Source organism: Penicillium citrinum (genome assembly GCF_028827155.1).
Source record: "Penicillium citrinum strain IBT 23319 chromosome Unknown utg000009l:1.0-4274883.0:1.0-4276374.0, whole genome shotgun sequence".
Lineage (NCBI taxonomy): Eukaryota > Fungi > Ascomycota > Eurotiomycetes > Eurotiales > Aspergillaceae > Penicillium > Penicillium citrinum.
This window is the reverse complement of record NW_026622694.1, coordinates 1,606,491-1,634,377: the sequence shown is the minus strand read 5'-3', so window position 1 is coordinate 1,634,377 and position 27,887 is coordinate 1,606,491. Positions and strand designations below refer to the sequence as shown.

At 47.2% G+C, this 27,887-nt stretch overlaps 11 protein-coding genes across 11 annotated transcripts; 4 read left to right on the top strand and 7 right to left on the bottom strand.

The window, feature by feature from the left end:
* Positions 1-1,926: 1,926 nt before the first annotated feature.
* On the top strand, positions 1,927-4,040 carry N7469_010081 (arrestin family protein; the record flags this gene model as incomplete). The annotated part of the gene is made up of 5 exons (XM_056648986.1): positions 1,927-1,988; positions 2,051-2,194; positions 2,305-2,623; positions 2,692-3,117; positions 3,171-4,040. The coding sequence occupies 5 exons, from the start codon at positions 1,927-1,929 to the stop codon at positions 4,038-4,040; spliced, it is 1,821 nt and encodes a 606-aa protein (XP_056496117.1).
* Positions 4,041-4,662: 622 nt separating this feature from the next.
* On the bottom strand, positions 4,663-5,244 carry N7469_010080 (uncharacterized protein; the record flags this gene model as incomplete). Its single annotated transcript, XM_056648985.1, has 1 exon — positions 4,663-5,244. One exon carries the CDS (start codon positions 5,242-5,244, stop codon positions 4,663-4,665), a length of 582 nt encoding a protein of 193 aa, XP_056496116.1.
* A 281-nt stretch (positions 5,245-5,525) lies between these two features.
* Positions 5,526-6,732, bottom strand: N7469_010079 (uncharacterized protein; the record flags this gene model as incomplete). The annotated part of the gene is made up of 2 exons (XM_056648984.1): positions 5,526-6,230; positions 6,283-6,732. 2 exons carry the CDS (start codon positions 6,730-6,732, stop codon positions 5,526-5,528), a joined length of 1,155 nt encoding a protein of 384 aa, XP_056496115.1.
* Positions 6,733-7,259: 527 nt separating this feature from the next.
* Positions 7,260-10,223, top strand: N7469_010078 (ATP-binding protein; the record flags this gene model as incomplete). Its single annotated transcript, XM_056648983.1, has 2 exons — positions 7,260-9,279; positions 9,340-10,223. 2 exons carry the CDS (start codon positions 7,260-7,262, stop codon positions 10,221-10,223), a joined length of 2,904 nt encoding a protein of 967 aa, XP_056496114.1.
* A 1,076-nt stretch (positions 10,224-11,299) lies between these two features.
* On the top strand, positions 11,300-13,122 carry N7469_010077 (PH domain protein; the record flags this gene model as incomplete). Its single annotated transcript, XM_056648982.1, has 4 exons — positions 11,300-11,425; positions 11,536-11,661; positions 11,733-11,825; positions 11,884-13,122. 4 exons carry the CDS (start codon positions 11,300-11,302, stop codon positions 13,120-13,122), a joined length of 1,584 nt encoding a protein of 527 aa, XP_056496113.1.
* A 353-nt stretch (positions 13,123-13,475) lies between these two features.
* On the bottom strand, positions 13,476-15,268 carry N7469_010076 (uncharacterized protein; the record flags this gene model as incomplete). Its single annotated transcript, XM_056648981.1, has 4 exons — positions 13,476-13,835; positions 13,909-14,197; positions 14,279-14,832; positions 14,891-15,268. 4 exons carry the CDS (start codon positions 15,266-15,268, stop codon positions 13,476-13,478), a joined length of 1,581 nt encoding a protein of 526 aa, XP_056496112.1.
* A 434-nt stretch (positions 15,269-15,702) lies between these two features.
* Positions 15,703-17,048, bottom strand: N7469_010075 (NAD(P)/FAD-dependent oxidoreductase; the record flags this gene model as incomplete). Its single annotated transcript, XM_056648980.1, has 2 exons — positions 15,703-15,898; positions 15,961-17,048. 2 exons carry the CDS (start codon positions 17,046-17,048, stop codon positions 15,703-15,705), a joined length of 1,284 nt encoding a protein of 427 aa, XP_056496111.1.
* A 201-nt stretch (positions 17,049-17,249) lies between these two features.
* On the bottom strand, positions 17,250-19,608 carry N7469_010074 (transcriptional regulator family TF; the record flags this gene model as incomplete). The annotated part of the gene is made up of 7 exons (XM_056648979.1): positions 17,250-17,747; positions 17,802-18,691; positions 18,750-19,060; positions 19,113-19,208; positions 19,262-19,317; positions 19,379-19,502; positions 19,556-19,608. 7 exons carry the CDS (start codon positions 19,606-19,608, stop codon positions 17,250-17,252), a joined length of 2,028 nt encoding a protein of 675 aa, XP_056496110.1.
* A 760-nt stretch (positions 19,609-20,368) lies between these two features.
* Positions 20,369-21,497, bottom strand: N7469_010073 (uncharacterized protein; the record flags this gene model as incomplete). Its single annotated transcript, XM_056648978.1, has 2 exons — positions 20,369-21,311; positions 21,376-21,497. 2 exons carry the CDS (start codon positions 21,495-21,497, stop codon positions 20,369-20,371), a joined length of 1,065 nt encoding a protein of 354 aa, XP_056496109.1.
* A 655-nt stretch (positions 21,498-22,152) lies between these two features.
* Positions 22,153-23,827, top strand: N7469_010072 (Zn(II)2Cys6 transcription factor domain-containing protein; the record flags this gene model as incomplete). Its single annotated transcript, XM_056648977.1, has 3 exons — positions 22,153-22,209; positions 22,282-23,037; positions 23,120-23,827. The coding sequence occupies 3 exons, from the start codon at positions 22,153-22,155 to the stop codon at positions 23,825-23,827; spliced, it is 1,521 nt and encodes a 506-aa protein (XP_056496108.1).
* Positions 23,828-24,644: 817 nt separating this feature from the next.
* Positions 24,645-27,670, bottom strand: N7469_010071 (putative telomere silencing protein Zds1; the record flags this gene model as incomplete). Its single annotated transcript, XM_056648976.1, has 4 exons — positions 27,619-27,670; positions 25,619-27,333; positions 24,939-25,545; positions 24,645-24,863 (listed from the first exon to the last, which is right to left on the bottom strand). The coding sequence occupies exons 1-4, from the start codon at positions 27,622-27,624 to the stop codon at positions 24,645-24,647; spliced, it is 2,547 nt and encodes an 848-aa protein (XP_056496107.1). The 5' UTR covers positions 27,625-27,670.
* Positions 27,671-27,887: the final 217 nt, after the last annotated feature.

Below are 27,887 nucleotides of genomic sequence, written 5' to 3'. Positions count from 1 at the left end.
GAGGCCTCGTTGGCCGGGATTCAGGCCGAGATCGTACATGGATTAGGGCAGTGCAATGCAGGGGGAGAGTGGCGTAACCAATCTGGACCGTCGGCTTGCTCAGATTGCTCAATTGCTCAGCAATGAAACATCAGGCTTTTCCTTCGAGAATTCTATGTAGAGACAAGATTAAACGCCACACATCATAGTGCCCCATCATTCGGCGTCCTCGACCTTATCTTTCTTGTCAGCTTGGTGACTCCATCCATCGTTCGAAGATGACCACACACGTCAATGATAGCAAATCATCGTCATCTGGCTTAGTGCCCGAATCCAAAAGACTGGGTATGGAGTGACCGGTGAACATGTTGACACTTGGGCGGTGGAGCCTAGGCGGATCGACTACCGCAAAGGCCCTTCCCGCTACTACCGCCAGTGTCTAGACATGTGAAGATAGATAATAACCTCAGAGGCTAAGCTAAGCAATGAACCAAATAAGACATGTACTATATGTATCGAAAGTACCAAAAGCAACAATCAAAATACTACATCAAGGCAGAAAACAAATAAGGAAAAAAAAAAAACAACAACCGTAATTGGCGAAATCAACAAGCTGCATTCAGACACGCACGGATGTTTGGGCGACATAGCGTAGTTGCATGGCATGCCCACATGGTTAGCAGGCACATTCCCAATCGCTTTGACAGGCATTTCAAAGAAGGCGGTACTCTGTCCTCCCCCCTGCGCGACGGAGTACGCCGTAGGAATTATCTGCTACATCATCAGACAATTGGTCGTTTGATCCTGGCCCGGCGGAGTCTACAGTATGTTTGGCGCAAGCAGAGTCCACATTTGTTTGGAGTAGAAATGAAGATCATGCAGAAGATGCATGCTGTCCCTGCGTCACAAGGATTTCTGAGGATCGCCATAGGGCTAGGCTGTTCTCTCGGCGTACGGTACATTACTACTTAGTATTAATTAAATACTATGAATATTGTTTGAAAGTATAGTTCCAGTGGGGAGAGACTACATCTACGAAATAAAAGGTACGGTGATAGACTGATGTACATTCCAGCTGTCAATCTTCCAATTACGTGCAGAGTGGGGTAGAGCGGAAAAAAAGCAAAGCAAGATAATGTTGTGTAACGAGGATGTTGTGCAGCCCAGGCACCGTGTACCTACAAGATCGTCGTTGAAGAGGATCGATCGCAAACTGCGGGAAGGGTGATCCCGAGGAATGGCGTGATGGCCTCAAAAATGGATTCATATGGGCTGATGAGTTCGGAGTACATACATGTGTATGCACATATGTATCAACGAAGTGAATACTGAAGAATCATGCAGAAATGAACTAGAATGTCTAACTACTTTATCACTGTAATGAGTTCTATACTGGAGTAGTCTGATATAGAAGAGATCGCTGACGTAAATTGACCATCAACAACGTCAACCCCCCCTTTTCTTTTCTTTTCTTTTCGTCAGCTTCCTCACTCTCTCTCTTCATCATCTCCTGATTCTTTTGACTCTCTGCTTTTCTCTTTTATAACCTCCTTTCAACCTCATCTCATTACTTCTATTGGTTGTTTCACTATCTTCACCCTACTCTCTCCTATCATCGCCACTCTTCCGGAAGCGGAACCTTTCCAAGTGGGACCCCGTTTGGTCGGACCGGATTGCAATTCTGGACATACTCCGGTAGATCTTCCATCGCTGGATAATCCACAAATTTCTCATCCGGTGGTGTCATAGTTCGGGTTTATTTTTTCTTTTTTTTTTTTATTTGATTTTCTTTTTCTTTACCCTAGCCTTGGTTCTTTTTCCCCTCCACCTCCCCTCTTCTCCTCTCCTTTACACTTTCTCGTCTTTCTACCATATCACTCTCGTTCTTACATCCCCTCGTCCATCAGCTGCTCGGCCCGACCGTAGCAGTGGGCAAATTCTCCGAAAATGGCCCTCAGCTTCTTTAGTGGCGGCGGGAGCGCAAGCAACGCCAAGTACTTCGACATTCGGTGAGTGGGGGGATCCCGGCATCTCGTCATATTGCATGGCGGCTCTAACGCTCCTCTCTCAGTTTAAACGACGATTATATTGTCTTTCGTGGAAGTGAACATGAATCTGCCAGCGCTCATTTGAAGGGGACTTTAGTCCTTTGCTTATCCGAACCCCTCGCCATTAAACATTTACGACTCCAATTAACTGGCATGTCGCGTGTCTGGTACGACTCTTCATCGCAACGCAACACACCCTTGCTTCTAAGACAAGTGGAACCTAAAAAAAAAAAGGAAAAAAGAAAAATGGACAATCGATCTAACGTATAATCTACAGTTGGCATCTACCTTCCAGTTCGACCGCTGGCGGTCGCAAATCCTGGAGAGAACGGGTCTTCTACGACAAGACTTGGCGATTCCGGGACCCCGGCAAAGGCAAAACAGAGATTCTCGCGGCCGGTAATTACGAATACCCCTTCGATGTTGTCCTCGAGGGCTCCATGCCTGAGAGTGTTGAGGGTCTATCAGAAACCTGGGTCATGTACAGATTCAAGGCAGAGATCGGGCGCAAGTACGCCAAGGATATCGTGGCTCGGAAACCGCTTCGAATTATCCGCACACTCGACCCCAGCGCTCTCGAACTCTCACATGCCATGGTAAGATCTGTTTTTCTTCTTGAATTCAATCTTGAATACAATCGTCATACTAAATTAATCTAATACAGTCGGTCGACAATATCTGGCCCAATAAGATCGAATATTCCATCAGCACTCCGACCAAGGCCGTCGTCTTTGGCACCTCTATCCAAGTTGACTTCAAGTTGATTCCTCTACTCAAGGGTCTTCGAATTGGCCAAATTACGTCACAGCTCATGGAGAGCCATGATCTTACTCTCAATCCTGAAGACCCCGACTCCATTCGCAATACTTACAAAACCACACGAACCATTATTACCGATGAGCACGAATTGGAAGACGACTCGCTAGAAATTATCGATGAGGCAGCCGAGGGATACCAGTTCACTCGGTTCTTAGACATGCCACAAACACTCACACGGTGTTTGCAGGATACGGACACCAAGGGTATCAAGATCCGGCACAAGATGAAATTCCGCATTCAACTTCATAATCCCGATGGACATATCAGCGAGGTATGGGTTTGAAAACTGCCAGTACCAGGTGAATAGACTAACAATTCGTTTAGCTTCGAGCCACCCTCCCGGTCTCTATCTACATCTCCCCTCATATTGCGATTGACGAAAACAACAATATTCGCGATTCCGCACCCCAGTCAGCTCGAAGGACGGTCGATGAGGCGGCCAACCAGGCGCCACCTCTATACGGAGAACATACGTTCGATCAGTTGTACAGCGAAGTGGATCCAAATGGATATCGTACCCCAGGTCCTGGTAGTGGCGGGCCGGGTACACCATTTGGCCCTCTGAGTCGCAACATCTCCACGGAAAATCTTGCTTCTATGAACGCTCTGACGAATACCGATATATCAGCCTCTGCTCTGCACCATCGCCTAACGAATCTCAACGCTAATCGGCCCTCGCCCAATGAAGCTACCTCGCGTGAATCTCCTACTGAGAGCCATCCCAACTCACGACAGTTGAACGTGCACTTCAGCGATTACTTTGGATCAGCCTCGGGCTCTCCATCACACAGCCCCGCCAGTCCCGAGCTCTCACGTCGACCTTCTGACGAGGTGGATCATGAGGCAATTTCATCTGGGATGGCCACCCCATTCCACCCCCAATACGCCGAGGTTGAGACTCTCAGCCGAGTACCAAGTTACTCCACCGCGGTACGCGCTGCCGTCGGACCATGTGATTCGAACCTTCCAGGTTACGAGAGCGTCATGGCTAGCAGCCTTCCCACGACCCCAGTTCTTCAGTCACCGCAACAAGCCTATCTCCGAAGTGGCCGGACTAGCGGTCGCACCAGTGGCATCTCCACTCCGGTGACGCCATTAGAGGTGAATCGATCCAGCTACTTTCATTCGCACAACAACAACGCTGACGACGAGGCCCGCAGACTCCGTTTAGTACAAGCGCGCGCTAGAGCGTGATTCTTGATTCTCCTCTCCTCATCACTAGCTCCCGCCTCTCTTTTTCTCTTTTTCTCTTTATGCTTTTTCAAAAATGTTTCAGGAGACGGGTGCTGGACACTCAACCTCTTTTCTCATTCACCATTTGCATCCTCGCTGAACTGGGTCGCATGACTTGATTTGATTATTGCATTTCACTTTACCCATTATTTTCGTTTCGGCGTTTGCGAGGCCATAGATGGGAAATGGGTATTCTATATAGACGGGACATGACCACTTGCTTTTTTTCAGAAAAATATCAGCTGAACGGGAGAACCAGACTCCCGCAGTACGAGACACGCACGAATCATTCTATCAAGACGCATTCATTTTACTTTTTGTGTCGCTTAATTAGGAAAATACCACTCACGAAGCATATCTGGACTTCATTCATATTCTACATTTTATTTACCCGAGATTGTACATACACATACCTATAGTAGGTACTATGATATACTATATCTCAGGGCCATTACCTCTACCTGATAGGGTTGGATATGAGGAAAGTTGCCATTATTAGACAAATCCATCCACGCGATCTAGATATGATAGAACACATAATACTAGTAATAAGTTAAAGTGAATATGTACTCTTCGCAATGGATTAGAAGAATATGTTATCTTCATCTTCATCCTCAGAATCCGCCTGATTCCCTTGATCCTGCTGCATCCTAGCCCGGTACTCCTCTAGAGAACGACCTCGTAGTAGTCCTCTTTCTGATATTCGCCGGCCACTAGTTGACGCTGTCGGCCGAAGGCAGACGGTATAATGAGACCAGATCTTACTTGAATCTTCGATAAGCCGCGCATTCGAGAACGGGGTTGTGAGTAGTAGCTTAAATGTAGGCTTCAGGTACTCGTTCTGCACAATCATATCCAAAATTTGCAACACGTCAACCAAATCCTCTTGCCACCTCTCATACTCAAATCGGGCAATACTATCAATGATACATATGACAGTGGCTGTATTTGGGAGCTGTTCAATGAGTTGTCGGAATATACTGCAGAGATCCTGCAGATAATGTGACTTGATTTGTTCCGCGAAGGAACGAGTATTGATGAAATCCATGTTAAATGTGACGCCTGAGAGAAGTAGTTGAGCAATAAGACTTCGAATCAGCCAGTTCGGGCCAGCCTCGTGGCTATCATGACTATGGGCTTCATGGAGACCGCAGAAAGCAGTCATAACAATATGTGGTGTATTTCTCGACAGATGGAGGGAAAGGGTCGCACATAAGGTTGATAGAACAGATATACGACCAGAGCCGGCCATTTGAAAATTTCCCTTCACAAGAAGCGTCTCTGCAAGGGGGGGATTTCATCCAACCCATGAATTGCTCTGATGAAAGAAGCTGTTGGGCCTGGGTATGAGTGGCGATATCAAATTGATCCCGGTGTTTAAGAACTTGGTCGACATCTTCAATAGGCTCATTTACTTGTAACCCCAAAGAATGGTATAATTCACTGTCAGAAAGAAAAGGCTGTGGTTGTTGTGGTTGGTGAATGTAAGGAGCGGCGATGAAGGGAGTTTCTAGAGTTGGGATTAACCAATGAACCCTTAAATTCAAAGAAAGCAGTAACCAAAAAGTTAGCGTAATGGTCCGTACCTGGTGGATCGGATCGAACGAAAACAAGAAAGTAGTTTTTAGAATCCACCTCGTCTCTGTGTCTGATCTGTTGCTCTAAACGGCTCTCATCAAACCCCCTTTTTAATGAGCTCAGTTCCTGTCGAATGTGAGAAACATCCTCTCCAATAACCTCCGTGCTTGCATGTATCTGATTTCCTTGATCCAGCAGTGATTCAGTATTTTGATGTGTGTCCACAAGGTATCCATCCCGGATTAACTGTAATGAATCTTGGAACTTAGCAACGCTAGTTGCTACATCACCTAGAATCGCATCGATATCTGCAGCCGTATGATATGGAATAAGCTTTTTACCCAGGCGCTTAGCCTTATCTCTGAATTTATCCTTTGCCTTGCTAGGGTTAAGCGTCGCAATTAGGTGTGCCAAGGAACCGACTAGGACTTTATATAGGTCTATTGCCTTTTCCCTAATACTTGAATCCGCAGAGAAGATATTCTGCTGCTTCTGAGTCTGGAATATAACGTCCGGAATACCATGTAAAGCATGGAGGATTTTCTGGCGGTTCTCTGCATTCTTTTGGGCAATCTAGATATCGTGAGCTCCTGTTGTCGGGGGGTGTTTTGGAGATTACACAAACATCCAAAATGACCTTGAGTCCACCAGTCAGTACACTCAATCCTTCATCGGATGGTATCAGGCCTAACCAGGGTCCAATAGCCGCTGCGTTGTTCCCTGTAGACCTTGCTATCTGACGATGGGCGTGAGTGATCCCCTTTCCCCTTGCCGTATATCTTCCGTCAGCCTCGATAATCTCGAGGAGAACATCGTTGAGAGTGTAGGAGGCCAAGTTCAATCTAAATCTTTCTTCTGTCGTTTCATTATACTCGAAAAGGGCGATTCGCAAATCCTCATCGGAAGTGGTATCCTCAGGCTCCGGCAACGGCTCAAACCACGTTGTCAGCTGGTTATAATGTGCTTTGGCCCCCAGAGCCTCATGATAATTGTCTCCTTTTTGTTGAAGAAATTCTGCGCTGACATCGAGACTTTGAGCCGACGATTTGATCTTAAAGGTGTCCACGAAAACCATTCTTGTTCGTGTTAGATTCGGGGTTGGATATATCGTGTATAAGGGAGGGGTGAATTGCATTTGAATCTAGACGAGCTTATGCGTAGAATCGTCCATTTTTCCGACCCCGAGCAAAATAGCGTCCTGCAGACTCTCCCACCTATACGGAAAAGGCGCTAGCTTGGCGCTAGCTTGACGCTTCTGATTCGGTCTTTAGGGTTGTTGCTGACGGAGTGGAGATGAAGCCCGGGCTATCGGTGGTCATGCTCCGTCGCTGATTGGACCTTAAGATATCCATGTCAGGTATTTGCTGCGGACATGCATAGCACTTGGGAATAACGGCAGCAGAAGAGGTGAGATTTTCATGTTGGAAGACGTGTTCGCTATTTTTTTCATATTACTGAGAGGGGCACTAAATTGGGGCTGGAATTTCTCAGTCGCGCCAAATATAACCCGAGAAACCCCTAATACAAGCAGCCATGAGGTTTTCGTTTGTGTCCTGCTCTGTGGTCCTACCCATCAGACAACACTGTACTTAATTGTCAAAAATGACTATTGGAATTCCTATGTCAGATGGTGAGGTGGGTATTGTAAGCAAACCCGACCAAGCTGATCAAGCTCAAGCCGTCTATATCCAGAAGCTGGAAGAACGACTCGCCGCTCTCGAGCAGCGAATAGTCGACATAGAAAGCGCGAAGAAGGAGCAGAATGAATCTATTCGAGACGATGATAGCCAAGCGGAGGAGACGAGAGAACCTCAGCCAGAACACCCTCCTTACCCACCAACAGTGCCAGAGGTCCGATGTGTGAACTTCGTTCAAGCCTTCCACCATGACCTTACGGCACCAGAAATTCCAGCGTTGGAATTCATGGCTTTCACCGAGAAATCAGCTGAACAGGACCCAAAGTGCGAAGCATTTCAAAAGTCACTTGTGGATATGACGCCCACAAAAGCTCTTGAGACGATCAACACGAATTACGCGAAGCCCTATGAGCTTGATTTAAGTCTCCCACTCGACCAGCTTCGAGTGTTATCCCGACCGCTTGGGGAATTTCTGTGGCCGATAATCGCTGGCGATTCACTCTTAGAAGATCATATAGCTATTCTACAGAAACCCTTCGCGGCGCCTATATACTATCACGACGAAGTTAAGAGCAAGTTGAAGGAGATGGAGGAAGCAGAGGCGGATAAAGCAGCGAATGGGGAAACAGACGAAAGTGCTAGCAGTTCTAAGCTTTTGGCTGAGGTCAAGACATATGTGCGGCTGATGGAAGATACCATTCTGCCGTACTATGACAGCTTTAAGACAAAGACCGCCGCGGATAATTTGAAGGTTTATTTCAATGACCTTTGGCATTTGTTTACCCCGGGAGAAATCATTTACTATCCAGAGGCGAAAATCAACCCTTCGGTAGCGGACTACGAAAAACTCCACCGAAGCAAGAGACCTGACCAAAAATTATGGAAGGTATATACCAGATATCAGAACGAAGACAAGTACTGGATCAAGGCGTACTGTATTGATTACGATGGAGATTCATATGTCTGTGTGAAGGAGTGGTTTACCATTGACAAGTACGAAGGGAAAATGAGCGCAAACTCGTTGGCCGTATATCCTGTTCGATATTCAACCAACGCGAAAAAGCTCATGGACGATGCTATTGAAGGTGGCAGGGGTTTTTTGAGAACCCACGACTTGAAGCTGTTAGGTCATACCGGATGGTCTTCGGTTTGGGAGAATGACAGTACAAGCCTCATATATGTTTCTGGTGATGTTGTGATTGATTTTGCGGAAGCATTCAAGGCTCACCCGGACTGGAAGCCTATATCCAAATTACCTGCGACATATTATTTGGGAAATAGAGGCGCAGATGAACCTGGAACCAGCAAATCAAAGTGGTATTGGACGGAGGATCAAGAGCTCAAAGAGTTCAGCCCTCTTACTGTTTCCTTCAGTGAGAATCAGATGCCACGGCTGACGAAGAGAAACTACTGCCTGGAGGAAGATAAGTTTCTTTCTACTTTGATCGGCAATGAAACAGTTGATCTGCCAGGCGAGGACCTTCTATGTCTATTGCCGAGCAGGCTTTTTGGCTATTCGCTCCAGGACAGACGTTTTGTGGCATTAGATGTCAAGAATCTCCGAGAGATCGAGGAGAATAGAGACAAGTTCAAGAACCTAATCATCAATCCAGATCACGAGGGAATGCTTCGCGCTCTTGTGGAATCTCACTTCCGACGAAAAGACATCAACGAAACGGCTACAATCTCTACCACAAACCAGGATATTGTTCAGAATAAGGGCAGGGGTCTGGTTATTCTGCTACATGGAGTTCCTGGGGTTGGTAAAACATCCACTGCAGAAATGATTGCTAGCAACTTTCAGAGACCTTTGCTTCCTATTACCTGTGGCGATCTGGGGTTGGATCCTGCAGCAGTTGAGAAGTCCTTGAAGCAGATGTTCCGGGTGGCACAGCTGTGGGATTGTATTCTTCTACTTGATGAGGCAGACGTGTTTTTGTCAGAGCGAGTCTCGTCTGACCTCAGTCGAAACGCATTGGTATCAGGTACGAATGAACTTTCTCTGCTTCCTAGTAGTAAATATTGCTTTGCTAACCCTTATATAGTCTTCCTGCGTGTCTTGGACTATTACTCCGGCATTCTTTTCCTTACGACAAACCGCGTGGGCACTATCGACGAAGCTTTCAAGTCAAGAATTCATATCAGTTTGTACTATCCATACCTAGACCTAGATCAAACCGAGAAGATTTGGGCAGTGAATCTCGATCGACTGGCCATGATTGAAGCCGAGCAGAGTTCCGTTCAAGAGCCACTCTCAATCGACCGCGACGAAATCCTCACCTTTGCAAAAAGACATTACGAGAAAAGCCGGAATGGCAAGGGAAGATGGAACGGTCGACAAATTCGAAATGCATTCCTCATCGCCTCAGCCCTCGCCCACTACGAAAAAACCCACGGTATTCGGAAAGATGACAATAAAAACGACCTCACGGCTCGTCACTTTAGAACAGTCGTTAAAGCAGGCACCGGGTTTGAGAAATATCTGTTTGAGACAAGAGGAATGACCGATCAAGAAGCAGCATACATCAACAGTACTCGTGCTGATCATGTCCTGTCACCGGAAGCAGGCCATCTACCACGAACCGCAGCACCCACTTCAGCACAACCAATTAAACCCCCCATGCATCCTGCTTGGGCCAATCAATACCCAACTCACCAAGCTCAACCATTCACACCTCCGCGAAACCATTCTTCCTATAATCTTACACCTTCACCCGCTAATAACATGTACCCTCAACAACCTCCTCCTCCACAGCATTATGTGTATGAGACGGCAGCTCCACCGGATACATTTGGGCAGCCTTCTATGGCCACAGGATATCCTCCTCAGCGGGCTGTAACGCCTGGATCCCAGGGTCAACCCCATGGACAGCCTGTTGGTCAGGTTTGGAATGCTCATCATCCTGCTGATTATGATTCGGACATCTAGGTTTGGAGCAATGGCGCCAAAAAAAGAAATTATAAAGGAACATTTCAATACATTACGTATTGAAATGGAAACTTGGAGGGCTCTGGAGTGCTGTTAATCGAACTACTTTGTTGCTACTTTGACGATGGACTTACCTAGTATGGAATAGTTATAGTATTAGCTATACAAATTTATGTCTATGCGGTCTACACCTTAAGTTCAGTAGTATAATATAGATTTGAGATATTCTACTGATGATTACCTCTGTATGCTAGCATTTAGACAATAACACGAACAATTCTTTTTTTTTTAAGAAAAAAAAAAAAAAAAAACGAAAATGACAACCCTTACCACTTCGTCTTCTCCATACATTCTAAAATCTGTAGAAGAAACGCGACACCACCTATCCTGGAGCAATCAATCCCATTGTACTCTACTATGATTTCATAGACGATTGCAACCTCGCGATCCGCCGAAAAGCTCCACCCGAATCGAATTTGTGGCGTCCACCCAAAAACACGGTACACGATAGCTTACTTCTTGTGGGGAACACGTATGTGGCTGAGCATCGGCTTAATTTTGAGGGAAAGGGAGGGTCATAGCCAGAAGTTAAAATGGAAGAATCAAATCGGGCTGCAATGAATGAAATGAATTTAAATGGCTGAACTGGCTGAACTGGTTGAGGTGCTTCAATGTTGAAATCGCCGAGTGCGGCCCGATGACCTCATCCTCCGCCGATCCTCCAAATCGAAAACATCCCACTTTCTCTCCGTCTTTATTTTTTTTGACATTCTTTCCTGTCCACCGCACTTTGTAGTGTTGACCCACCCCCCGCTCGATTTTCTTCTGTTAGTGACTATTCCGGTCAAAGACTAGCGTGTTGTCTTCCAAATTCCCGGTTTAAATCTCAGCCACAGTTGCTCTCATACACAGATCCTCCGATCTGCCCGCACCGACACCTTTTGTCCCTCCCCCCCCTGCCGGACTCGATCTATAGCGAAGTGTTTTAATATTTGACTTGCTGTGTCTTGCATCGATTGACTACATTCTTCTCGACCTTTCAACCCGTCTCCTTTTGACCCTTCCCCCTATTCGTCATGTTGACCCCAGTTAGCCCCGTGGAGCACAAGCTCCCCCAACGATCAGCTACGGTTTCTAGTGGCGTCACTCGTCGTACTTCAATGAGTGACGATGAGGCCATTCCAGATACCGATAGCAGTCAGGTATGTGAAGGACTATTCTTTGTGCATCCCGGCCCTGCTGGATCGTTGCATGCGAGAACCCCACGTTGCGAGATGTGACACCGGCTAACGTCTGTTGGGACTTTCTTCAGACCACCAACCTTTTGGTTGAACGCCTTCGAGCATGGAAACACATGTGTGGGAACCTGGAAGAGTATATCTCTGCCACTGCCAAAGTGTCAAAGTCCCAGTCGAAGGACCATGAGAAGATCCTCAAGGTCAGGATTACAATATGCGCCGAAAGTCCATTATCCATGCCCATGGGTCTAACTCTATTCTTTGGTAACAGACTGTCAGTGATCCGCTGAAAGAGAGCCATCACTTCAGCTCTAGTGCTGGTGGTGTTGCAGGGTTGTTCGAGAACATGCGCAACAACTCGCAGGTAGGATGCCAATATTCATCACGTTGCTCTACAATTTACTTACACAGGCTTTGATTAGGGAATGGTAAACATGTATCTCGACACCGAAAAGAACCTGAAGGGTAGCGTCCTCCCGACACTTGAGCGTCTGCACAAGGAGATCAAGAACAAATCCAAGGAGTTGAAGTCGGGGGCAGCCAAGGGTGCCAAGGCCGTGGAGAAGGCTCGCCAGGTGACGCAGAAACACATTGAATTGCTAGGCCAGCACGCTGCCACTCACGATTCTGCGGCCGGAAACAAAATTGATACCGCTCACGACCCATACATCCTCAAGCGCGGTATCAACCACCGTCTGAACAAGCAGATTATTGAGGAAAACAACCACCGGAATGATATTCTTGCCGTGCAGAACTCTTTCCAGCAATTCGAGGCCCATGTCCTCCAGACCCTGCAAAGTGCCTTGGAACAGTTCTTCCAACTTATGGGTGGCCAGCTTGATCGCCAGCGTACCATGTACGGTGATATTCTGGCTACCGCACAGCGTATTCCTCCTGACTTCGAGTGGGTCAACTTTGTTGTTCGTAACGAGTCGAGTCTTGTGAACCCAGACTCGGCCCCTCGAACATTTGAGAGTACCACTTTCCCTAATATGGATCACCGTGCCACACAGCCTCTCCTTGAGGGATCTCTGGAGCGCCGATCCCGTGCTGTCATCAAGGGCTACAGCACCGGCTACTATGTCGTCACGCCCGCTCGTTATCTGCACGAATTCAAGGATAACGATGACTTCCGCCAGGACCCTTCTCCCCAGCTGTCTTTGTATCTGCCAGACTCCATTGTCGGTGCCATTGACGGTGTTAAGTTCAACGTCAAGGGCAAGGATGTTTCTAGCGGCAAGGTTGGCAATGCATTCCACACTACCACCGAACTTAGCTTCAAGGCGCACTCGCCTGCCGATGCTGGGAAGTGGTGGACTGTGATCAAGGATTCCACTCGTAACCCTGTCCCCACCTCTACAGCAAGTGCGGCTCCAACTGCTGCTTCGCCCACTGGCTCTGCTGCGGCTACCAGCCCCTCTGGTGCAGTCAATTCGTCAGGTGATGCTTCCCAAGCTCAACCCCCAGTCTATGCCGAGAAGGATAAAGAGAATGTTGCTGCAAGCCCAGCTTCAACGACCCCTGCGTCTCCTGCTATTGATGCCAAGGAAAAGGCTCCAACCCCTGGTATCAGCCGCACTGCTAGTACTACTAGTCACTTCCACACCTCTCCTGGGGGATCAGCCGTCCAGGAGACCTCCGAGAAACCCAAAAAGTCCTAGACTTTCAACGCAGTGAAACTATTCACGCTTTGATCTATATGACCTTCCAGTATCGATATATTCTATTTCGCATCAGCCCTCACTACGCATTGGATTCCAACGATGCCTTGCCAGCACACTTTTTCTTTGTCGTGCTTTGGATGTTGATCCCCTCTGCCCAAGATTCATCTTGAGTATGGGTCGAGCGAGTCTGTTCAGCTGGTCTTCAGAAGCTGCGTTTTTTCCTATATATTTTATAATAATCCCCGAATACGATGGATGCATAACGCGACCTTGTTAGATTATTCCTGCTCTTACTTTTTAAATTCCATCCAAGCCTGCTTTGCTCCTAGCATTACTACTAATAGTATCATTTAATCTCGAGTTCTCTGTCGGGCCCTCACCATCAAAGGCGAGGCTAGATCACTAATGCCAACACTGATCATTTCAGGTATTTTACGTTGAAGCTCATTTGCCTGTGTCAGTGAATGCTCCCCCCTGTCCGCCAGTTCAAATTCAAAATCCTTCAGTAATGTGCTCACAACCTTATAGATATTCGTCATAGCTACCGTCTTCCCAATGCATTGTCGTCCACCAAGACCAAAATGCATCAAGAGCCGACCTTTGGCGGCCACCTCGGGAATGTCCCATCGTGATGGATCAAACACATTGTGGTCATCACCCCAGATATCTGGGTTGTGGTGGAATGCATGATTGCAGACAGCGATGGATGTCTATATAATTATACACATCAGTATTATTAAGACAGACAAAATGATGCAGCAATATAAGATGCTTTGCGCTTACCATATACGGAATATGATTCCCAGCAATTACAATGCCTTCGCGCTTTAGAACTCGTCTCGCGAGAGGCATCGTGAAGACAGGGGTAATCCTGAAATTTTCTTTGATGCAGTTTCGTAAGAATGGCAATGATGCCTCAGCGTCCGTGATTGAATATGCGCTTTCATCTTCCGCGAGAGGGGGCATCTTTTGGTCTATTTCATTGACGCATTGTCGCATGACATCGGGACTGTGAAGTAGATGATACAGCAGCAATGTAGTCGTGGCACTAGTAGTATGTGTACCCGCAATACTGAAAACGAGATCAGTGAATCCATTCCAGGGATTGTTACATCACGGTCTTTGAGTTTGTCAGGGATATCAATCAACATACATGAATCCGAATGCTTCTGTCTCCAAATCTACCTTCGTGAGACTCTCTCCAGTATCAGGATGTTTGGCATTAATCAAATTAGTCAGAATATCCTTTCTCTCGGGAACAGCAAAATTCACTCCATCTTGAGACTTCAGAGCGTTGAGTCTGATATTGACACATCGAGAGGCAAGATCAGCACAGGCCTGACGGCCTTTGAAGAGGGTTTGCAGTCCCTCGTGCGAAATCAACGGAAGCCACTTTTTCAGGGTTGCTGTCATAGCTGGCCACGCACCAGTGACAGCTGCTAACAGGCTATGCTCAATGACCGGTGGAACGCGTGATTCGTCGTTGGACTCTTGAATGCCGAAAGACTGGCTAAAAGCAAGTTCACCCAGTACATCGATGGAATAGTAATGTAGGACTTTCTTCAAGTCAAATACTTCCTCGTTCAAAGCGTATTGAGAAATTTTGTTCCGAAGAATCCTGATATTCAGGTCGAGGTATTGCTCCATCTCTTTCACATAACTCATGGAAAAACTATGGGACATATGGCGGCGTCGAATGGAGTGGGTCTTGAAATTGCACAGTTAGAAAGATACTACACCCCTTCAAAATCTTGAATCAACAAACCGCTTCATCTCGCATGCCAAAGACGTTAGGATGAGCTGCACCATATGCATCGTAAAATTCGGTTTTCGGCATATTCCGTCCTCCGGTTTGATAGACCATTTTGATGGCGTCTTCGTCGGTTATACTTAGCTTGTCCGGGCCATATCGTATGATAGTTCCATATTTTGCGTGCAGTTCGGTGAGTTTGTAGGGTTGTTTCAATGTCAGAAATTGACAAAGCTGCCAGATATCGGTGATTGAGGCGAGGAATGGACCGGGATATTTGGCGAGTGGATGGAAAAAGCGATTGTAGATGATTAATCCGATGCAATATATCGCGAAAAACGCAGTTATGAAAAGAAGAGGGTGATCAATCAAATTTAATACCATTAGAGCCATAGTATGCAACGCTCACTTTTCTCAGATTCGAAGCCTTGGAATATATGAGTATTCTCAGGGCTGTATGTTGACCAAGTAGGCATATTTATAGCAATGCTGTAGTAGTACGATGCAATCCCCACACCCACAATCCTCCAGCCCGAGTCATGTCCTCCACATTGAATTTTGAAACTGCCAATCAGATGAATCATATTTGATGACGGAAGCTTATTTATCATATTTATGTCACCTCAGCTGACTTACTCCGCACGAAAAGATCGGAAGACAGAAGTGGAGATTATACTAGGGTACCCCTCCAGTGGGATCCCACATGAGATGTGGAATGTGGCAGGACGTCCCACTTTGTACTCCAGAGAGGACAATATTGGATGATGTGATTTTCAATTTGAATCAAAGAATCACTATGGTATAGGATAAAAAGGACAAATGTTTGTTTACAACTTGGATTTCTCGAGATCACTGAGCTTCCTGAGAGGTGGCCCAGCTCGACTTCCATCACCCGCCATATTGTTCTCCTTGGAACCACCTGGAGACGGATGGAGTCTCCACTTCTCGCGCAGTTCTTTGGAAGCTTTGTTCTCAAAGCAGTCTGCGATGTACTTGCCCAAGACTGGGAGGAACTTGAATCCACTTTCGGGAGTGTTAGCTGATGACTGCTCCCGGGGAGATTTGCTAATAAACGAGATACTTACTGTCCCGCTCCACCAGTAGCCACAAAAAGACCGTCATACTTAGGGTGATTATCGATGATAAAGTCTCCCTTGGGGGTATCGGTATACCAACACAGCCGACGGTTTGACCAGGGACGATTGGCAAACTTCGGGAAAAAGCGACGCAAACCATCACGAAGACCATCATCAGCATCGTCCGGGATATAGCCAGTCTGTGCATTGCTGCTCTCTAATTTGGGAGATGAGATGGTTCTGTTTCCATCGTTTGAAGTCGTAGTCTCGTTCGCATAGCCATATCCGTGGCGAGCAAGTTTGAGAATGTTGGATCCCGGTGTAGGTGGGAAGCAGAATACTCCAGTGCTCATATTGATCATAACAGGGGTGTTATCCAGAGCACGAGCTTCTTCTTGTGTTAATTGGATGAAGCCAACTGGCTGACCTGAAGATGAAGCAGCGTGAGCCACATTGAGCAGACGGCTCGTCCAGGCGCCTGTACTGAGAATGACCCGGGAAGCGCGAATCGAGCCCCCACTGAGAACATTGACACCGATAACACGCGAGCCCTCCTGAAGCAAGGAAAGAACAGTACCGCGGGGTCCAGTTATGATGGAGATACCCTCCACGCTGCATCGAGAAGCCAATTGCTGAATACTGCCTGCCGCATTGGCCCAGCCGCCTCGTCGGTTGAGGTACCCATTTAGCCCGGATAGATCGGATTGAATATTTGGATATGACTTGACCAGTTGGGAAGCATCAGGGAGATCTTCGATAGTACCACCATTCTCCTTGACGGTGGCAGCTGACTTAACAATCCAGTCGTTGTTAGGTGTCTCCGAGAGCAGGGCAAACCCCGACTCGTAGTAATGGTCGGAGTACTCAGTCTTCCAGCCTTCGTAGGCCTCACGGGCCATTTTGCAATATACCGGATCGGCATAATCAATTCTAATAATGCGGGAGATATCCACGCTGCTTCCATCGACTGCCGGTGGTGTGTACCTATCTAAAACTGTGATGTCGGTATATCCGCGCTGCTTCAACTCTAAGGCCGTCGATAGGCCGAAGACGCCAGCGCCCACAATGATGATAGGATCTTTTTTCGAGTCAGGCATTCTGAAATCGTCAGCTGCTTTATGATAGCCTTTGATGATATGAAAAGTGATGATTGATGTGGTCCTTTAAAAACGTAGAGGAGGGGCGAACCCGGTCTAGTACCGGGTCTTGGCACCCGGAGAAGACGGAAACGGGCCGGGTCGGATGGAGTACTCAGTATGTAAGCTCGTTAGGGATGGTACAATTTTAGTGGCTATTTTTTATCCTGGATTCACACTTAACCAGTCTTCAAACGCTCGGCCATAGTCTTGCAGCTGCAGGAATAAGGTATCGCCGCCGTTCAAATCCAACGCTGGATCTTCCGATAATTCGGGTAGATCTATGGCCTCCGAGTTCTGACCCATTTGATCATGGCCTCGGAGTACGTGCTCGCTTTCTTCCGGTGGATATGTCACACATTCAGATGCGACGGTTTTGTGCCCTGAGAGGCCAGCGGATCCGATGAGGGCGAAATCAGGCTCCGCAATGACGCCGGCGAAGTTCATTTCAGAGCTTCCGAGACCGTCTTTTGCCAGGCCAGGACCAAAGATATCACCGGAATGGTCAGGCGATCTACTTGCATGGGCGTAGACTAGTATTTTCCAGAGTAACTGGAAGTTGACCGACCATTTCGGTCGGGTGCTGGAGCCTGCTGTCCCTGGCTCATTGAATAGGCCGCCAGGGGAGATGCTGGCTCGAAGTTGTTCGATATGTTGAGCCTGTTCAATATCAATACATGAGCCGCAAACCCAGAATTCGTATTAAATACTGACTTGTTGACGAATGTTTGGCCATCGGTGAGACATGCGGTGTAAGAAGCGAATACATTTCTCCAATCCAATTTGAGCTTTTTTGCTGAACGCCTCATCTTCTGTAAAGCTATGTTGAAGATATACCGTGGCTACGATCGCGACGCAGTGGCACAACGTCGGATCTGAAATCTCAAACCGCTTCTGCTCCACAAGGTCAAGGAAATGCACTATCCAGCCGGAGTGCAGGGTAAGTTGTTCGAAAGAATTGCGAAGAAAAGATTGAGGCATTGTTCTTCGGAAGTTTCTCAGTCGCAAAGAGAGAAGAAATGGGTGGTTGAGAAGACAGGGAATTGCATGCCAGAGTATCTGGAAAAAGAGCCACGGGCCCCAATAATCGCGATATTGTTGCAATTCCCCAGGGGTATAGTCTTGAAACCGGCTTGCATGCAACCGAAACCTCAATGGCATACAGCTTTCATGCTCAGTATGCCAATAGGTGATCATAGCATAGTCAGACTGTGGATGCCACGGCGGATTTGCATCAATCCGATAATCCATCGCATACTTGCATGTTAGGGCCCAAAGCTCACTAGTGTGCATATTGGCTGCATTGATGCCAATGTCCAACTTTAAACCAGTTGTCCCTCGTCGAGGGTCTTTTTTTGAGATCATTGTCTCAAATAATGGGGCAGAAAGCGAGTTATCAAGAGATTGGTCAGTTGTGTCTTTTGTCGGGAAGGCATGTAGGCTTCCTTGAAGATTCTGGAGCAATATCACTGCTGCGTGGCATAGTTTCCGTTCATCTTGCTCGTTATCCAAGGCACTGATAAATTCCAAACCGCCTGTGTGGATGCTGCGGATAAAATACCCAGACATGCGAGCGTAAAAACCCGCACGGATTAGATTTCCAGCTGGAAAATTGTCAATATTGGAAAATTCTGGAAGGAGTATATTTTCAATTATGCTCACCTGTATACTCCAACATGCTCAACAGGCAAAGAGTCTGTAAAGTAGAAAGTTCTACCGCCCCATCCTCCAAGCGCGCCATAATCCCCTGGCGAGCAGTTTTCATTTTAGAACGAATTTCAGACTCGATGTTGCTCTGCAAAAGCCCTCTGCCCCGAAAGCGAAGGCCCAAGGCTTCCATAGCGTATAGTAGCTCTGGATCCCTTCTCCCAAGGTTCTCCGAGCATACCCCGCGCGGAAATAGCGAGAGTGGTTGTGCATTGCAGAATACAAAATAAAGGTCCAGAGCTGACGTATCAGACGATATTTGGTTGCTGAGAGCTTTGTCAGGATACAAGGAGGGAATGCTCATGTAAAATTACATACCTGGCACCAATGTTGGGTGTTGAAACAGGCAATATTCCTTGATGCTCACTTCTGCTAGCAACCGGTCCTGGTGTTTTCTCTTGATGGGCGCCCTGGCTAAAGATCCAGAATGAGTCAAGAACCAACGCGTTCGATCAGCTAGTACTTACGCAATAAAGTCGATCAAGGACTCCATTTTGCGTTCAATACGGGAAACTCGATCCTCCTGTGATATTTTGTTACATATAGTTCGGCAACATATCTGAGCAAATCTCGATCTCTCTCACCATGTTCCTGGCAAAATCGGATGTTTCGTCCACAGTCTCTGCGCCGCCATATACGCATTTTTGGCCCAATCGCTCACAGAAAGAACAAATTGGTTTTTCGCCAGGGCATCTTGTTTTCTTACGCCTTCAGGAATATCATTAGTGGAGCCCGCGAAATGGGTAGGGCGGAACATTTACCGGCAGGGCTCACAGGCCTGGCGGACGCGTTTGGCCGGACGCTCATCTTCCATTATCAAGAGCGGGGCACCTCCACAGGGCTGTCGGAAGAACTCCTTGAAATATAGACGGGGCAAAGTTTCAGGGGTGCAGAGTTTGTCGTAAGCAAGAGAGAAAGTTGGAGCGCAAGCAAAGGACGGCCCGGCGCGGAAGCGGAAGAAAATAGATTAAACCCGGCGGGTTAACCAGTTCAACTTGGAGGAACAAATAAATTCGAAAGAGCTGAATTTGAAATTATTAATTGTGATTCAAAAAAGAAAAAGAAACAGAAAAAGAAACAGAAAAAGAAACAGAAAAAGAAACAGAAAAAGAAACAGAAAATTGACTTGACTGTAACTTCTTAATTTGTTCATTTGGAGGAATTTGGATCTTTTAATTCCCCACAGCGGACTGAAAATCCCTCTAGAACTGGTTCATTGTCTCCTACTATAAATTCCAGAAAAAAAATAGCACGAAGCCCACGATCTACGCAGAACACAACCCTGCATTGTAAATTGTTAGCCAGAATTTACTCCAAGATACCATGATATTCCTCTATAGACAGTTACGACCAACATTTCAAATACGTCAGTGAAAATGGCAATGAAGAAACAGATTCAAGCAACAAGGACGCTATAATAGTACATTCGCTATTACGCTTTGACAAGATGACAAGCGTCAGTCTATGAAAATGGTTATGGAAAGGCATTATAACTATCTTCATAGTCAACGAACACAAGGTTTAGTTCATCTCTGAACCCGTTGGACCCTCCACGCATGGTAAATAAGCCTACTTTAGACCTCGCTTGCCAGCAAGGCATTCTCCTTAGTAAAGCCCTGGTTCTTCACATTTGAAGCCGTCCCCTCTGCGAAACTACCATCCGAGCAAACAGGCCATCGCTCCGGACTCTCCCAGTACCTCTCATGCGAAGCCTGTCCTTTGATCATGCCCTTCACATCAAGTGGATCAATGAATGTTTCCCATCGATCACGACGATCTCTCCAGCCTGGTCCAATACGTTCAGTCCGGGCATCAGTACCAAGGTATCGATTCTTTTGTCGAGGCAAATATCGGCCTGGATGTAGTATGTTCAACCAATAGGTGAAAATCAGCATGGGACCCAGCTCGAATGCATAGAGGTACCATTCATTGCTGAGGATGGGTCCGCAGTTCCTGGAGCAGCCCAGCTTGTCAAACATCTCGAAAGATTCGACTGCCCGGAAAATACAGCGCAGAACAACAAATGTGGAGGTTCCATATAAAGTGAAGCAGACTATTTGCACGTTGCGGGTAACCTTGCGAGCTGTCGCGGCACGACGGTGCACTGTTGCCACGATCATGATCACTAGGAGTTCTACTACAGCCTGCATTATTAGGCCCGCAGCAATAAGCTGGCCGCCTTTCTTATATTCATCCAATTCTTTGCCGGCTGCTGCATTCTTTGCAGCTCCGGCAGCAGTCATGCCTTCGACTGCGGCTCCAAGGTAGACGAAGAATATAAGCACGCGGTTGGGATTTAGTACTGCGTGCATGGGGAGGTAGTTCATTAATCTACCGACTATATTGTATGCAGCGGCCGAGTAGACAGGTGGCGCTAAGTAGATAAAGACTGCCTGGGCAACATAAAGGCCGAGATGGTCGGGGTAGTAGCTCGATATACAGCGAAGGATCCATCCGGTGGTGAACAGGACACTTCCCCAGGTAATGAAGAAGGTGATGCGCCAGAATCGATAGCGACTGTCCAGGAAACAATCAGAATTAGTATGCGTAGCATTGAATCTAAGGGATGTACATGACACACATGTTTTGTAAAATGTGCAGAATCAAAGAAATGGCCACCAGCGCGGCAAAAACTGCTGGTAGGATATGACTCGGTTTGTATAGATAGAAGCCATGAGGCTTTTCTTGACCATCGACCGCCATGATCAATATGAATTATGTCTTTTGATGTGAATGGAAAAGAAATATTGCATAGGAAGTCGTCTGTGGGCTCTCATCCTCTCTATATATTGCTCAACATCAACATGAATACCCTTCATGCAGTCCAAATAGCGCAGCATCGCGCCCAAAACGGTACAAAGAGATCAGCCTGAGGCGCAGAACAGTCACTTCTTCGCTCCGAAAAATTTAACATTTCAACACGAAATTTGCAAGACCAAAAAAAAAGGCCCAAATGGCCCCCAAAAAGACGCCTCCAGCTGGAAATGATTCAATGTCCGCGCCAATCAATACGCCCCCACAATCGACACTGCAGCGGTGCATCAGACCCAAATCGGTTAGCATCACTGCCAAGCACAGCCATGAAAGATGACGATGATCCCACTGCGCCAGCCCCAACTCCTCGACTATCCTCACGTTTTTGTCCTTTTTAGCACATCGACAGACGCAGATTGCCTTCGACGAAGGACCCTTGCTTGTCGGTCCGTGACATCAATCTCGCATAGTAGTATGCACCACAGTAAAGGGGATCCACACTATCTATCCCCACTTCATTCAGGGTCTACAGTACATTACTGGGTCTACTAGGTCTACGGGGTACAGCAAGGCTCCTGAGATCCAATCAAAAAATACTAGTACAATGCCAGGTGTACCAACAGGTCGAGCATGCGAAGCCTGTCGTAAACAAAAGAAAAAGGTCCGCCGCATACATCCAGATTCATCAAGGAGACACGTCCACAAGTATCAATGCGCTAATAACGAACCACAGTGCGATGAAAAGCAACCTTCCTGCGCACGATGTCTCCGTCTCAAAATCCCTTGTGTGGGATCAGGTCAATTGCGATTCAAATTCCAAGAGGAGAAGCAATATTCCACGCGCGCAAGGAAACATCACGCACTATCATCTTCAACTTCATCCGACTCTACTTCCGAAACTTCATCTGCATCTCAGTCTCCACCTCAAACGGTATTTAGAGTGTCGCCGCCACAAAAGAATCGTCCCAACAGCGCTAGATATGCCACTACTGCTCTTCAAGTCCTTGCTCCAGAATCCCCGCAGCCACTAATCGGAAGCGATCTCAATTCCCTAGCGGGGAATTTCATAGCGACGATCAAGCGAACTACTGATCTACGCTATAATCTCTGGTGGTCTTTCGGACTATGGCTTGAAGATTTACCTCGCCGATTGGGTACTAATGAAGCGCTTGATCGTGCAGTGGATACATTGACGATGGCACACTCTAATTTTTCATGCAATCAGCCACCGTCTGTGGAGACATTATCAAAGCATTCCCGGGCTCTACGCACGCTAAGTGTGTACTTGGATGATAGTGTCCATGCTCAATCTTCTAGTACTTTGTCGGCTGTTATGGTTCTTTTGATATGTCAGTTATTTTTAGGACCTTCGAAGAGGAAATTCTCTGGTCATGCCGAGGGTGCGGCTGCTATTCTTAAAGCGCGGAAGGACTTTGGTCCGCGTGATGAGTTTGAGTCGAAGTTATTCTTATCCTTACGTGGGAGTGTGGTAAGTCTAGCCATCTCCATTCGTTCAGATGCATTTCCTTTCATGTCTTCTCGTTTTCTCATCCTTTCTCACACTGGTACAGCTATTCGAGGGAATCTTCAACGACAGAATAAACCTCACCCACGAAGAATGGGATAATCTAGTCCGAAACGACTACGACAGCTCAACACCAGACGGCCAAATACTAATAAATCTCTCAAAAGCACCCAGCATAATGCGTCGAGGTCGCGAAGCTCTCCGCACCGGCACCGACACAACATCCCTCCGAGACGAAGTCTGGTCAATATACCAAGATTGCAAAACAAACTTAAGTATAATGAAACATCGATCCGTCGAGAACGACTTCTCAGAAATATTCAAGAAAACAAGTCCCGCCGGCCAAAAATTCATTCTTGAATATGGATTCGCGCATTATCAGCGCACATATGGGATTGGTCTTGCCGTTACACTTGTTTTCAATTGTATTCTTACCGCACTCGATTCACAGGCAAAAGATGGTATTTCTAATACCCAGTTTGATGCGACGTATCTTGCGGAGGAGGTTCTTGATCTGGCGAGACGATCTGTTATTTGGAAACCGATTGGGGCGGCTTATATTGTTGTTTGCGTTACTGCTGCTTGGGCGGCGACTTCGGATCCGGGTTTGAGGGGGAGATTGTTTCCTGTTGCGGTGGAGTTTAATAGGGATTTTAATTTGAGGGATGGTGTTTATTTTGAGAGGGAGATGCTTCATACTACTGAGCATTTACATCTTCGCACGTCGTTTTTGGATTCTGCGTTTTTAGAGTGATGGGCATCACTCTAAAAACGATGATGAGTGATGAGTTACGGTTACAAGCATTTGGGCCACACTGCATCTTCAGGTCTGCTTCAATTATAGATGGAATTCTTGTTCCCTGTTAGAAGTGGTGTATTCGAGTTTCTTATGATTCATTTAGGTGATTGAATTGAATATAAATGCAATGGTACCGATTTACTTATTGTCATTGATCATTCAATGAGTATACTCTGGACGAATAATATCCAAAACCTTGCGTAGGTTAAGAAAATAATGGTTTGAGTAGAGGAACGATACAGAAATGGTCCAAAATGTTCAATGACGGACCAGAAGTGAACCAAGGGGAAGAATATAAGGAACGCAATGAATCAAACCCCAGACGCTATGCGAAGAGACAAATCAGAACCATGTGTGTGAACAAACTATATGGCAATGCAAGAGGCCAGGGCTACAACAGGCCTAAGGCACAAGGGAAAGGGTTATGAACGTGTCGGCTTGAAACAAAGACGGAAAGACTATGTCACAGAATGATCTCGATGTTAGTTTCGCCGAGTGTGGGGATGGGGAGGTATGTGTCCCTTGGATATGAGGATATGCGGGTTAAAAGATGAGGATTCCTGGACTTCAAAGAAACCGCCATTCGTGAAGAGGGAGATGATGCAGCGTTGGTAAGGAAAGGAAGGAATGGGAGGGATCAGACTTGTATACAAGAGTCTAACAGCAAGCAGGACTAACAAACGAGTTGGGTATTTCCGTGGCTTGCAGAAATCGAGAGATCAGGATGGTAAACAATAACAAAAAGATCACGAATGAAGACGCCGGCTTTGCTTCACCACATATCATCGTCATCGTCGTCATCCAGTTGGGCATCATGACCATATGACGAATGCCCATACTGGTAATGCCCCGAGTCGTAAGCATGGCCATTCTCATAGCCTTGCTTGACGTTTCTCCCGTGGGACTGGTACGGATCGTGTGGATCGTCATCGTAGTCATACATGGATGGATCATCATATGCACTATCCGCGTATTGTTGTTGCTCTTGTGCCTGCAAAGTGTTGGGAAAAAAAATTAACTGTCAGTCTGTCTTCGATCTTCCATCAAACCCCTGGTTCTCACTCACCTCTTGGTATCGCTGATATTGAGTGTACTCATCAGGCTGGTCCCTTGATTGAGATGATCTCTGGGACCCAGAAGATGCCACCATCATATGGGGATGCATCTGCTGCACCTTTTCAAGATATGAGTACATGAAGTTGCTCAGCAACACTTGGGAGTAAAGAGCACGTCGGGGATTTGCAAGTTTTATGTGGGCCATGCGATAGATTGCTCGTTCCTCCAGGATGGAAAATCGAGTCCATGGATAATCGACATCAGCCCGCAGCATCCGTATTGGGGGATCGGGAGATAGGTTTCGAGAAGAGTTCTTCCTGTGGTGACCCTCTCCACTATGTTTCTTCCTACCACCGCCAAAAATCGACGAGAAAATACCGTCTTTCTCTTTCTTCGAATCTCCCGAGGCTCTGCGAACACCATCCTTTCGTCGCTCTTCCTCCAATTTCGGATCGAGGCGATCGAGGATAAGACTTTCCCTGCCCTTCGAACTATTGTCCATTGAGGACTGTGGCGGGGTCTCAATACGCGCATTATTGTGGGTTATCTTGTCGGTGAACTTCGACTTTGACTTCTTCGAATCACCATCCTTATCCTTCTTTTTATCTTTCTCTTCACTACCAAGCAACCAGTGCCAGCTTGACTTTCGGCCTTCCGACTCCTTCTTCGACTTTTTGCCCTCTAACTTGCGCTCCTCGGGTCTTTTGTTGTTCCTCGGTCATAGTTGGAATAAACGAGAGGCTGTCCGTTCGAGTATTGTTGCCGGGTATCATTTGAGGATTGTTGCTAAAGTCATTGAGCGAGGTGGTTGGTGAACTGGTCTCTTTCCCTGTTTGGCGGCCCATTGGATGTCGCTTATTAGAGGCTGATTCGTGAGTCGGGGATGTCCTGGCCGAGTACTGCGATGTTGTATCGCGATCGCTTGACCGTGAGGCCGGTGGACTTGGACTGGACTGTGCACGGTTGGAATCGGCTGGGGGCGTTTCGACAATCGCAGGCACAGTCTGTTGATTTTGAGGGGTGGTCGCGCGTGAGTGCGGTTGTCGGGCATATGAAGCCGCATTTGATTTTGCGATAGAGTCGACATCCGGTTGGTTGCGAGCAGCCTTGGCCTCTTCCTGCTCCGCTTCTGGGATATCGGGAATCGAGTCAAAGTTCGAGCCAACGCTATTTGTCGGAGTATAGGCGGTGCCGCGAGAGGAGGCCGAGAGGGTACGAGATGGTCGAGAAGATGTGGAAGAGGTCGAATCGGTAGACACACGAGTAGATCCTAGAATTGGCTGGTCGTCCGTCAAGGTTGGAGGTGCGGACCCGGCGGATTCGGAGAGGCCTCTGCCCACTCGCTTGGAGTAAGGGGCCTTCTCGCCTTTCTTCAAGCTTCCCTTCTTGTATTGTGTGCGAGTCGATCGTCGTAGGCTATGGCCTGGTGGTGCCGGGGGTAGAATTGGTTTGTCCTCTTGTGCTGCAATGCTCGCATTTTGCATATCCCGTACCAGATCACCTTGTGATGTGGGCTTCGAATCATCCACTAGAGTTTCCAGCTCTTGTAGATTAGGGCTCAGCATACCATCGCGACGACTTGATGACGATCGCTTGCGTTCCAGTCTCTCCGCGCCATCGGTATATCCTGACGAGTTATCAATCTGTCGAGACAGCATAGACCGTTTCCGACGAAGCCCACTTCCAGATCCTTGACGATCCGGCCCGAGGGCAGAATAGTCTCCAGATTTCCGTTTGATAAGATCGGCTTTACTTTCCAAGAACGATTTGAATTCCTTTGGGGCCAGTTCGGGGTGCAGACTTGCGGGGACCCAGAACAATCGAGAGGCATCATTTTCATCGGCTGTCGGCGAGGGTGGTGTAGATGGAACGGGGAGGTTACTGCCATAAGAAGGAAGATCAGGGTCACCGGTCGCAGCAACGTCCATGGACATGCGTCGAATGGCCGCCAGATTGTTCAGCTCTTGAACGACGGCGGCCGGATCGGATTCGTAATCAATATCATTCAAAGGGAAGGAAGAGGTGGCGGTGTCGGAAGTCGAACGAGTCGAGTCTGGGGAACCAGGTTCACTATCACGATCAAATGATCGATGAGTCGCGAGTGGTGGGCGTAAATGACCATTTGTTGACTTGGGCGATCCCTCGACCGGCGAGTTCTGCATGGATGTTGAGGTAGAAAGGCCGGACTCGGAACCAGCGGCGGCACGTGGAATGGTTGTTATTGACTCGCCTAGCGGGGAGGCAATATAACTAAGACGCCTCGGGTCATTGCGATCGTAATCGTCGTCGTACATGTGTCCGATGGCCTCTGTTACATGGTGACTTGGGTCACTGATGGAAAGATGGGGTGAATGTCCTCTCCGAGTCGTGTGTCCTCCGCCTGCCTCAGGGGCACTCGTGGAAGCCTAAGATGAAAGAGAAAGGTTGGTCAGGATTCTGGATAATAATATAATGATTAAAGGGAAAAAACGATGTATTCCAAAAGACAACGCGATGCCAAGTCAATGCGGCGGAGCTGATACCAGCGGAGATAATTTTGCTGATCACTCAAGTTAAGAAGAGCCCCCTCCAAGTTGTGAACCAGCAGTAGCAATAGATTTGAGTGGGGACATCACTTCTTGGGTAACTTTTTTTTGTGACTCGTCTTTGATAAATTGGGGAAAGGCAAACAATGTCGACAAATAACATACCTGCATGGGAACCAGCTATACAGGAAACAAAGCCACAAAGGAGAACCCTTTTTATAAGACCAAAGGGAAGCCAGGAGAAGAAGAGGTGGAGGAGGAGGAGAGAGAGGGGATAAGGTCAAGGTACCACCTGAAGAGGAGCGATCATCGAAGCGGGGATGAAAGGGAAATAGAAAATAGAAGAAAGAAGTAGAAAAGAAAAAAAGAAGACAAGAAGAGAAGAGAGCCGAGAGAAAAGAAGGCGAGAATAGCCAAAAGAGCAGGGAAGAAGA